Consider the following 12,718-nt stretch of genomic DNA (forward strand, 5'->3'; position numbering starts at 1 on the left):
TTATATTTCGAGCTCTGATAATTTTATTACCTCTGGTAACCCATCTAAGACCAACTCCACTTAGAACCAGTGAAAACAACTTAAGAAAAGCCATCTCTTTCTGAAACAATCATTCACTTTTCTCCAGCCAATATCAATGATGAACTGATTGGGCACATGAAAGCTGTTGTGCTGCAGTGTGGGAAGCAGGCCTAAAATAAGAGGACCCCATGTAGAGCATAAAATGCAATTAATGGGCAGCAATAGGGTTTATAATGATGGGACACTGTGATCAATGTCTCCTAACAGATATAAGGCTGCCGAAAATATTCTTAGTGTTGAGTGGAATTCGACGGACAAAATAAATAGTAGGACAACAGCTTAAAAAATTCACAATTTCAAATGGCTGTTAATGTTGAGGAAATTCCATTCACTTATAGTGCTAAGCTGTAAGCTAAGTTACCGGTTCGGGTTCCGGGACAGTTTCGGGTGTGAGTGCCCGGTTTTTTTTTTTTTATCAATATATATATATCATAGTTACACCACTCTGGGGGATAGGGGAATGGGGGGACAATTTTCCGGGACAGGGGGACAAGTTTTTGGGACAGGGGGACAAAGGGGCTTTAATTTGGGGATGGTAGGGGACGACAAGGGGATGGCGGTGGGGGGACCGGAGGGGCTGTATATCTTATACATATGGTACTTAAAATGCTAGTTATGAAAAGATTTATTGCAATATAAGATATAAAGATGTAAAAGAGTAAATGCTTGAACATTGCATTGAATTGAAACATCAAACATTGAACATAAATAGTCAAATCAGCGAATAGTTAATACCGAGACTTCCCTGCATCCTCAACAGAGGCGGTGGAATCTGGTGGCACCGTTGGGGATGGGGAATGGAGTCATCAAGTCCCCGGTGCATCCAAGTCTCCGGGGCATGGGGCAAAAAGTGGGGGGGGGGGGATGCATCCCTGTGTTCATGAAAGTTTGAAAGTTGAAACATGATTCAAAGTTTAATGTTCATCTATAATCAAAGTTTTGATCAATCATGCAATGTATTACCAAAAAATGCATCGTTTATAGGATTTTCATTTTCCGCAACTGTTAGTAGATCCTCATTGACCTAAACTAATTTTGCTAGCACTAGATCCACGAAATGCCATGTCCTTGTCATCATCCATATCAGGCATAGTTGTTCTAACAAGATCGTGAATGATCATATCCAAGTCAGAGAAGTTGGGTGCTACATCCCACAACTTCTTTGACTCCCTTTTTGTATTTTAGATCGTTGCATGCCAGAAAGAACAAATTTGTGTGAATAAACAAGTAGTTCTCAGCTTTTTTGGCAGCCAACCGGTTACGCTTGACTGAGTGGATAAATGATTAAGTACTCCAATTCCGCTGAATGAAAGAAGAGCTTGCAACTTGAAGAGAAAACAAAAAAAATAAAAATACAAGATAAAATCAAGAATGTTAAGTGTTAAATTCTATAACGCAAGTGATAAAAAATAAAAGAACTAAAATTAAAAAATTTAAAATTTACTTGCAAGAGGATCTTAATGACAAGAGGTTGGAGGTACACATAATCCTGACCATGAAGGTACCACATGTAATTGCCCCCATTTCGCTTTCGTCATTTATAGGAGGGAAAAGATCTTTTCCTAAGATGAATGATCCAAATTCTCTCCTAACATCTGTCCCCCACCTCCAGATCACTAAAGAGCCTACTAAGTGGTCTCCTATATGGTTGTAGTCTACTGAGAATAACATTTGCACTATAGTATCTGGTAGATAGAGCATAGGTGAGGAGGTGTAGTCATTTTGTTCCAGTGATAGAGAACAATTGCTTCCACCTTTTTATATGGTGTCCTTAGGATCATTCTGTTTTCTTTGTATCACCTAGGATATCAAATGATGTTCATGTAAGTTATATTATTATAAAAAATGATAGAGGAATGTATTATAATTAAAAATTTATAACATACCACTTTATCTTCTCTAACATGGTGTCCATGACACCATGGACATCCTCGAGGTATGGCTTATTAGTGTCAACAAACCAAAGCATAAACAAGATTGGCTTGATGAATTCCAATACATACTCTACAGGACCGCACCAATCATCATCCAGTATCATAATGTTTACTTTTTGGACCCTTGTTATGTTGGATTGCTCTCGAATGGCCCAATAGTTGCTAATGACCATATGTGACAATGCCTCTTTTACCTTCACAAATCATCTCAAGATGATTGTGTGAGAGACAAAAATGGGTTTCAACCACCTAAGAACATGTTAGTAGTCAGTTAAAATATGTAAACAACATATACAAATATTTTACTCAATTATGCTAAACAAGACAAAATGATATTTGAAACTAAATAAATAAAATTTTGAAATTTACCTTCAATAGTTACAATTTGGAGAAAGCTTTGAAAATTGCTTGTGACATATGGTGATTTGTCACAAACATGTGAATCTCCTCACCCTCATAAGTTTGTTTCACCTAGTCTATTTGGGTGCCATGATCATATCTATCGTCCACCAAAGCACATGTAGCCCTACAAATTTTTGCATTGTTCGTAATTACTTGGACAACATTATCACTACCCATTGACTCTATGGAATCATCTCTGCATCTTTTACTTCCCTATCCCAGCCAACTGACTTAAAGAATATTGCCTCCTTGGATGATTAACATAGATCAAGGGACGATTTTTGCAATCTCTCCGTCCATGAGAGACAATATACATACCTGTTTGAACTAAAAAATCTCTAATTGGTTTTAATTGAGCCTCTATATTTTTAGTATGCTCCACAGAGTTTCTGGGATGGGGATGTTTTAAGGAGCAATAACATGTTTCTAGTATGGGTACGAGTCGAAACCAAAATTTAGGGGACGTGACCTTAGGGGACGACTATAAAATATAGGGGATTTAAGTTTTTTGATATATGGAGAATTAGACTTCTTTAGAGATACATTTCAAATATGCATATCATAACAATGATAACATTGATAAACCATTCGCCATAGAATACATGGAAATCGAAAACTATCAAGATTTCTGATTAAATATAAAATGATAATATAATATGATGACATATCCGAATATCACATACAATTAGCAAAAATGCCCAAAGGCTCCAAGTATTAATGTATCATCATCATGCATGAAGTCAAAATGACATAATGAAAATAAATACTAGAAGTGTAAATGAGATGTTCAACTCCATAATAATCAAAAGCAATAATGTATCTGAGTATCTGCAAAGCGGAAAGCCAAATATATGGCTGTCCTCTAGGAATCTATATCTCTATCTAAATCAAGGTCAACGCCACTCTCTTCCTTTGAATCATTTGCAAGGGTAGGCGGAGGGTCCTCATCCAATGGAACACCAAGAAGCCTTGAAGGTGTGTTATCCTCATCAATTTGCAATGCATCCTCATGATTAACATCCCAACATAGTGTTGGAGTTTGTCGATACTCAAGACTCTGTCGCTCCTATAGTCTCAATACACTGTGAACAACCACAAGCTTCTCTGATCGTCTAGAGGTAAGGTTGTTCCTCTTGACCGATTGGATGAAGCTATATGTAAACCAATTCCTCTCTGTAGCAGAGGAACACGTACCCTGTGAGAGAAGATGAATGGCAAGGCCTTTCAACTCAGGTGTGTCTCTACCATGCCATGTCCACCATCCAATCGGGTCCCTTTGAGCTAATGTAGCTCTATCAGTTCTCGCCTCTGGTCTACCAAATGTTGGACCACAAAGATTGGCAAAGTCAAGCCATTGCTCTCGAAATTTTGCAGTATCCTTTGCATTATACATTTTTGAAAGGGCCTTGAAGAAGCCCTCCTTCACCTATATTGAACAAACAAAAATTTAGAAGTTAGAGTTTATAAACTTTACAAATAAAATCAAAATTATTAAAATATATTATAAAATCATAAATCTTAAACATAGATTGAACTCACCTCCTCATTATTAGATGGAGACACTCTCCTAGGCCTTGGTGCATTCCATTTCAGATTGACTGCATAAGCTGCCATATGAAGTGGGGTGTTCATAGTGTTCCACCTTTTTGTTACAATGGGCTTAAGATGCTTCTCATAGAACTCCAAAATAGGTTCCTTCTCTTTAATAGCTTGCTTGATCTGCTCAAGCATGCTTTTAAAGGTCTCATAAATCTCTCCAAGGCTAGGAGAGTCAGTATCAACATATCTAATGACTTGCACAATAGGGTCAGTGAAGGAGTAGATGTATCTGCAGATGAAAGAAAATTGTAAGTGAGAAACATCATATCTTAAAAACATCAGCAAGTGCTTAAAACAGAAATATTTTTATTAAATCAGCAATAACAATTATGATGTCAATTATTTAAGTTTCTTACCTCATTGTGGTCTACCAGTTCTCATCCAGGATTCTTCGTCTGACAAGTCTTCTAATCGGGGTGCTCAATTCATGCCATCTATTCCACTTTGCATTGACCACCATGGATTGTAAGGCCTCTTGGACCTCAAACATCCTCTCCAACAAAATGAAGTAGCTAGCATATCTAGTCTCCGTAGGCTTGAGGAATGCTTTTTTGGAAAATGTCCTAAATAATGCAAGAGATGTGTGATGATTGCAAAAAAACATTTGTAATATCTCTAGCCTCAGACACCATAGTCTTTATCTAATCAATTTTCCCAAAGTCCTTCAAGGTGTTATTCAATACATGTGCACAACATGGGGTCTGAAAAATGTGTCTATAGGTGCTCCCTACTATCAATCTAGTTGATTTACACACCTGGGCTGAATCAGTGACTATTTGCACAACATTTGAAGCCCCTACCTCTTTTGTAGCATTGTTCAAAATCTCAAATTAGAAGGATGCGTCCTTTTTTTCCGAACAATCAATGGCTCTAAGAAAATAGGCCCCTGTTGTACTAGTGACAATAAGATTGATGGGTGGCTGATGTTTGATATCGGTCCAACCATCCATGATGATAGAACATCCATCACTCATCCATGTTTGTCTCATATCTTCCATCAAAATGTTTACTTTTGAGTACTCTTTGTGAAGGATAGTGGTGCGTGATTTAGTCTCTCCTGGTGGTACAAATGAGGGACTAGCAGCATAATATCTTTGCACATTTGTTTATAGAATGAGGAACGAGAAACATGGTATGGTATGCCATGAGCAACAAGAAATTTGCCAATGGGCTCTTTAGCTCTTTCTTTTGCTTGTATGTTAAATAAATCAGTCATATTGGTATCTCTCTTGGCCCTTCCCTTCCCTTTACTGACAGTGCTAGTGGGAGTGGGAGTGGGTGTGGGAGTCAATGAGGGTGTGGGTGTGCTACTTGTAGGAGCCCCGGATTTCAATAACTCCCTCTCCACATGCAACCTATTGGCCTCAAGTTTTTCATCATCCTTAATTTTTCGCAACGTTTTACCCCTTGCCCACCTATCCATAAAAGATGACAATACACTCTTATGTAGCTCCCAAAAGAATGTTTCTTACATATATGACACCCCCCTTCCCTACTATCCCTTGAATTTTTCTTTTTATTGTTGTCTACTTTTGTGGAAAATTGTAGGAGAGGTTTCTTAGGGTTGAATGGGCCTTTGGCATTTTTGTAGGGCTTTGGAAGGGCAGTCAAATGGATTAGGCATTGCATCTTCCATATGGACATTTATATTAGGCTCACTTGAAATATCATCCATGGCTGTCCTAGGTCTTTTTCTTGGTCTTTGTAAATCTGACACTTGAGTTTCTTGCATGGCAACATCCATGCTATCACTACTTCCTTCACTCTCACTGCTCCTTATGTTTTTGCCTTTGGATTTTACAATGTATTATACTGCTGCAAGTTATGGAGAAAAAGAGCATTTCAATGTTCCATTCAACATGCCCTCTCTATGTTATTGGCAAAATTGAAAAATGACAACAAACAACAATAAAATTTGAATCAAACAAAAAAAATTTAGAAAACATACCTGGAATGAAGTAGAAATGAAGGCAAAACCTCCTTTTGCAAAACGCACTCCTTTTTTATTGTTGCTGTTTTGAAGTTTTCCTCTTCCTCTTCCTCTTCCCAACATGCAAACGTTTACAAATTGAAATGAACAATACTCTTTAAGTATTTACCTTCAGTTATTTGAAGCCACATTAGGGTTCCCTTATTTTAAAAATCTCCAACGCCCACGTGGGGCTTGGGCGGATGTGAAAAAGCAGTAAAAATCATTTTTTTTTGGCTTTTAACTTAGCCGGCACTGGCTGGGAAAAGGGGACGGCGTCAGCAGTAGGGGAGGGACGAGGGACGAGAATGGAGTCCTCACTATAGGATTTCTTACCCTTGTTTTCTAACCAAAAAATTGGTGAGTTTTGTGGACAATACCCCTTTTTCCCAATTTGGGATGTCGTAGGGGAAAGAAAATAGGTACCTGCATCCCGGTTGCGTACCCAGTACAGGGACGAGCTTTGAAAAGACCGAAAACGTGTCACCGTGGAACACATGCAATAATATATTAAAATGCTAAGAACCTGGAAATATAGATTTTTGACTTTTAATTTGCAGTCCAATGTGAATCTACAACAGCCAATATAATATATATCGTAGGCCATATAAATTGACATAGCTCTTGAAAATTGTAACACAACTTCTTAGAAATGTCACACAAACCTCCTTAGGTGAACACAACCTTGCAATTAATAAATCAGCCTTCAATTTATTCTCCAGAATTCAGTCTTCAGCACTTGTTCAATCAACTTCTCAATAACAATAGAGAAGCAATTACAATTTGCTTTATCTCAGCAGCAAATTGCAAGATAAACTTAGAATCTAATCCTTATATTTCAGCAAGGGCACAAAGCCACAGACTCAAAATTGTCAGAAAGACAACAAACAAAAAGATAAACAAATAATTGGATGTTTTTCTCATCAAATGTCCTCATATTTATAATCTCCAAAATGCACTAGTTTCCCAAAAGAACTCCATTTACACAACATTAAAATACAATAAATTGTCATTAATATAATTTATTAATTGCTTTACGCTCCAAAAATGACCTTTTCTACCATAACTTAATTTTTGACACGCAAGGCCACTGTTTCTTGTGCCCACGATTTAAACTTTTCGTCCTTGTTCCAATGAGCTATGATACTGAGGTGACCAACCAACAACACCAACAAAAATAGCAACCTCAGCGTATTTAGATGAATAATAATAATTCACCTGTCTTGCAAAAACAACTAAAGAAGGATCAGAATTAATAAATAAATCAGCCTTCAATTCGTTTTCCAGAATTCAATCTTCAACACTTGTTCAATCAACTTCTCAATAACAGTAGAGAAGCAATTACAATTTGCTTTATCTTTGCAGCAAATTGTAAGATAAACTCAAAATCTAATCCTTATACTTTGGCAAGGGCATAAAGCCATAGACTCAAAATTGTTACAAAGACAACAAGCAAAGAGATAAACAAATAATTGGATGTTTTTCTCATCAGATGTCCTCATATTTATAATCTTCAAAATGCACCAGTCTCCCAAAAGAACTCCACTTACACAATTTTAAAATATAATAAAGTGTCATTAATATAATTTATTAATTGCTTTTGGCTCCAAAAATGACCTTTTCTACCATAACTTAATATTTTGACATGCAAGGCCACTGTTTCTTGTTCCCACGATTTAAAACTTTTCGTCCCGGTTCCAACGAGCTATGATACTGAGGTGACCAACCAACAACAACAACAAAAATAGCAACCTCAATGTATTTAGATAAATAATAATAATAATTCACCTGTCTTGCGAAAACAACTAAAGAAGCATCAAAATCAAAATTTCACAACACCAAGGTGAATCTTGATGATGAAAGACGATGAATGAACTTGACAGGGTGACTTACTGTAAATAGACACTCCCTCCAAGATTCTTGGAGCCCAAATTGGAAGCCCGAAATAAACACTGAGAGCATTGCCCATCACCTCTAACTCAGCTGAGCTCGTCGGAACCAACAGTTTGACTTACCATAAATAGTCCCTCAAAGGGAGCCAAAACACACCATAGGCTGCCGAAATGCCTATAACCCGACAACTAAGACCCTCAAACCCCAATGTTAGCTCACAAGGGTTGAGATGGTGAACTGACTAAGCCAAATGTAGGAACCTGCTAAAAATGGGGACATTACAATATCAAACTCAAGGACTGATGAAGTTGAGAATTTATGGGGAATTTCAAAAAAACAAAATCACCCTATTGCTAATGTTTGCAGACCTGGGTTTTGAAATGCAAGATTTTTAGACCTTTAATGGCTTAAGAAGAGCCCAAAATGTTGTACAAATGTCTGCAATAAATTCTCAACCAGATTTGTTACCATAAAGAAAACTCAGATTTATATGGGAAAGAGCCGATTTTTAGATGGAGTTTTCAGACTTTTGCTCATAACATACTCACCTCAGCTCTTTAATGCCTCAAATTGGTTGCAAAAGATGTGTCTTGGCCTGGGGATTAATCTGCAAACAAGCTTTGGGAAGTTTGGGGCTTAAATGAATTTATATGATTTTTCAAAAGTCCACCCCTATTCTACAAACCCTGAGACTTTGTTCTGAAAATGGACATTTTCGGGGTCTTTTGATTTCAGATTGGTCTCAGAACCTTCAGCAGTCACCCTTCTTTGATCTGCAATCACCTTGGATAGTTTTAAAGGTTGGAAAAATATGGCAATTTTGGGAAAAAACTATGCTCCACAAAGTTTCTGGGACGGGGACGTTTTAGGGGATGAGAACATGTCTCTGGTAGGGGTACAGGTTGAAGCCAAAATTTAGGGGACGGGGTTCAGGGGACGACTACAAAATATAGGGGACGGGGTTCAGGGGACAACTACAAAATATAGGGGATTTTTATATTTTTATATATGGAGTATTAGACTTTAGAGACATATTTCAAATATGCATATCATGACATTGATAAACCATTCACCATAGAATACATGGAAATTGAAAACTATCAAGATTAAAATCAAAATGAGAATATGATATGATGATATATCGGAATATCGAATACAATTAGCAAAAATGCCCAAAGGCTCCAAGTATCAATGTATCATCATTATGCATGAAATCAAAATGACATAATGAAAGTAAATACTAGAAGTGTAAATGACATAATGAAAGTAAATACTACAAGTGTAAATGAGATTTCAAACCCAAATAACTCAAATGAACAAAAGGCTTGATTGTTTTGTGTTTTAACGCCAAAGTAGGGTTTACAATATTTTGTAAATACCTAATGTCCATGTGGGCCTGCGCGGATGGGAGAAAAAGGCAAAAAAAACATTTTTTTAAAAACTCTATTCAACACTGATCATGTGCTGGAAAAAAGGGGACAGGATGGGGTTTCGGGGATGCTCGAGGGACGGGAATGACATCCCCAGTACAATTTTTAGTACCCAAGTTTTCGGTGAAACAAGAAACGATGTTTTGGGGATGGTACCCAAAATTGCCCATTTGGCACGACACGAGGGGCAGCCAAAAGGGGTACCCATGTCTCTGTTTCATACTCAGTACGGGTATGACGGTAAAACCCTAGGAAACACGTCCTCATGGAGCACAACATTTTTTGTATCTTTAATATTTATGCAATAAGGTGGTGTACACCTTTTCAAGTCTAGGACCTTGGTAATCAGAAAGTGCATTATTTATTGTTGTCACCATCTCCCTCCAATAGGGTACCTCACTAAGTTGAATAGAAGCCTATTCACATAGAGGAAACGTGTAATTTTTTCGTGAGCAATAGTTCTTGCCTCATTTTGAAATTCTTGATCTAGTGGGCCTCTCTTGTGGGTAGTGACTAGTGGTTCATCTCCATCTTTCCTAGAAGGCATATGGAAGAAGGGATGTCTAGAGGCTGGTTGAGTAGAGTGGTGGTGGTATTGTGTTTTTCTTTTCCTAGAAGTATAACCACTTTGTTTTCCTTTTGCAACTAATTTATCTACATCTTGTAAACTTCTTCTATTTATCTTGGAGGCAGACTCTTCTATCTCCACTTGGTGGACCCGACACTTATAAATCCATTTATCCCTAGGGCCCATAATATGAAGTTCTACTATGTAGTAGGAGCTTCTATATTTTAAGTTGGAAAAAATACATTTCCATACAAACCCCTACCTCTAGGATGTTGAGAAATTCTTGTAGTGTATTTCCATACAGGAGACCATTTATCAATTTTAAATTTTGTAGACCTACCTATTGAGTATTGATTACTCATTGTTGCAATCTATAACAAAACTTGAATTTATTTTTTTAATCTTAAAAAAATTGAAACAATTTATCAAAAAATAAAGAATATGTTTGAGATGCATACCTTAAATGCCAAAATATCCTCTTTAGAAGGTATTTGGGACTCCATGATTAGTCTCCTTTGACTACAATCACCTCACTTCAAACTTACATAATGAAGAGAGCAAAAAAAGGGAGAAAATGTGGGAAAATTGTGGTGGAGGCTCCTTATTAGGGTTGTTTTAGGGTTTGGAGAAAAAAAGAAAAAAAAGTCATTTTTATGTGTTTTGGCTCCACCTTTTCACTTAACTACTGCGGGTTTGCCTAGGGTCCTCCTAGCTTTGCACTGGGTACCCTTGGGTTTGTGCAAGGTCCATGCTTGGACTTGTGGGTTCGTATGGATCCATCGTGGTTTGGACACATACGAACCCACATGTCCAAGCACAAACCTTGTCTGGACCCATCATGGACCATTCTGTGAACCCAAATTTGGTTTCCACTTGAATCAGGTTCTAGGGTCTAGGGTGTGAACTGGGTAGTGTAGCCTACAAACCAATGGTACATTCTACTATGTAGTTAGAGCGAAGCTGGGATTGTAAATCAAAAGGTTGTGTGCTTCTTAAATTCAACAACATAAATTAGATCTTCACTCTTCTAATTAAAAACAATCAGATCAATTTTCCCTATTCTTCTTTATGTTGTTGAACTACCATATTTATCTCTAGTTTAGTTTATGCTTTTTTAAAATAGCTTTCCATGTGTATAATGTTTGGAATCATGGTTATTATGAGCTTTTGGTTGTAAATTTAGTGCATTGTTTTTGCTGTTATTTTGTGCATCCCCAAAAGGTTGATGACTATTAAAGAGTTTTTGTATATCGATATATCCTTGTACTCAATCGATATGCTTTTTTTGTAAAAGAACTTATCACAAAGCATATGTTCCATCAGTATGGTCTGTAAAATATTGATCAAAACCATCTTCTTTGATTGATTGTTTTATGCATGGTTTTCACTAATTTGACCAATTGCTAGGTTATGTGATGGATTTTTAAGTGCATTATACATTAGCTTGTAATTAAGTGATACTTGTGATTAAGGATGAGGTACATAGGTTTAATGTTCCTTCGTTTCATATTGTTTTAATATTGCTGCAACTTGGTTGATTGTCTATGTTACTAGAAATTGAATGGATGCATGAGTATAGCTATTGGCAATGATGATGCTGAGGAAACCCTGGAAATTAGATATGGAATGCATTTGCATCAAATAGTCAAGAATATATTTTATGAATATTAGAATGAAGTAATTTTGTAGTGTGAATAAATGTGTTTTGTTCTCAAATGGAAATGATAGTGCTGTCCATTTGTGCGTGAGTAATAATACTTGTTGCAAAACATATTTAGGGCATATTAGAATTAGTATTCTTTGCTTGGGAGTTGACCACCCTCAAGGATTGATGAAATCCCAAGGAACAAATCGGCCCTTGTGCTACCGCTCTTTAACTAGTGCTCAATATAGAACGAATCTTGTGTATTGCACATCTTTTTAAGCATTGCCATTGATTTCTTATTTATAATGTAGACCAAAATATAATAAATTGAATGAGACTGCTTATTCTTATGAGTAATAAGAATAAGAAATTGTAAATATATAATTCGTAGTTAATGAAAATCATTTTGTGCAACTAATGTAATTTGCTAGTTTTTGTTGGTTTTATTTTGATTCCATATGCCTAAATTTTCCATGTTTTTTTTCCCACTTTCTATACATCAGTAATGCTTTTGAATATGAATTCCTTAATGTCATGGCAGGTTTTATACTCTGATGGTATTATCAACAGCTTTGTTTGGTAAACCAGCATTCAAGAATCTAATTTGCAATGGCCTTGTTTTAGCTGAGGATGGAAAGAAAATGAGCAAACGACTTAAGAATTATCCCCCACCAATGGAAGTTGTAGATGATTATGGAGCTGTAAGTCATCTGCCCTTTCTTCTTCATTATGTCTATTTTTCTCTTTCATGTGATTTGCATCACATGTGATAAGTCTTATAATTCAAACAATTATATGCTTCATGTTTAATATCAACACACTTTCTTCTTGTTCTTTGTTCTAAGTGTGTTTGCATGTTATAGCATAACACTGTTTACTTTGTGAAGCTTGTATATTTTACCTTTTTATTTATAAATTTTCTCCATTTCTTTGCATGCTGTTCCGTGAAGTTTATTCTCTTTTCCTCTATTTATTCAGTGAATTAATCCTAAACCTTGAAGCTATAGTGTAAATTTAGACTTTTGCATTTTTGAGGGACTTCCATGTAATTTAAAGGTATCCCTGCTGCTATTATTTCTTAATGTTATTTTTTGTGCAGTACATCTTTGATATGCAATTCTAGCCAATTCTAAATAATGTGTTTCTATTTAGGGAGCCTGCTGCATAATGGTGCTTCATAGCATTTGTTATGGTTGA

General features: G+C 36.5%; 1 protein-coding gene across 2 annotated transcripts in view; it reads left to right on the top strand.

Annotated features, from left to right (window-relative positions):
* LOC149564130 (tRNA synthetase class I (I, L, M and V) family protein) overlaps positions 1-12,718 on the top strand; it is a 211,561-nt gene that overhangs the window by 103,068 nt on the left and 95,775 nt on the right. For both annotated transcript variants that reach the window (XM_089827208.1, XM_089827209.1), the window contains exon 13: positions 12,063-12,222. In XM_089827208.1, coding sequence (XP_089683334.1) covers positions 12,063-12,222 — 160 coding nt within the window. The remainder of the gene's footprint in view (positions 1-12,062; positions 12,223-12,718) is intronic.

This window comes from Cupressus sempervirens, chromosome 4 (genome assembly GCF_028749045.1).
Source record: "Cupressus sempervirens isolate cs-2001-9-10 chromosome 4, ASM2874904v1, whole genome shotgun sequence".
NCBI classification, from domain to species: Eukaryota; Viridiplantae; Streptophyta; class Pinopsida; order Cupressales; family Cupressaceae; genus Cupressus; species Cupressus sempervirens.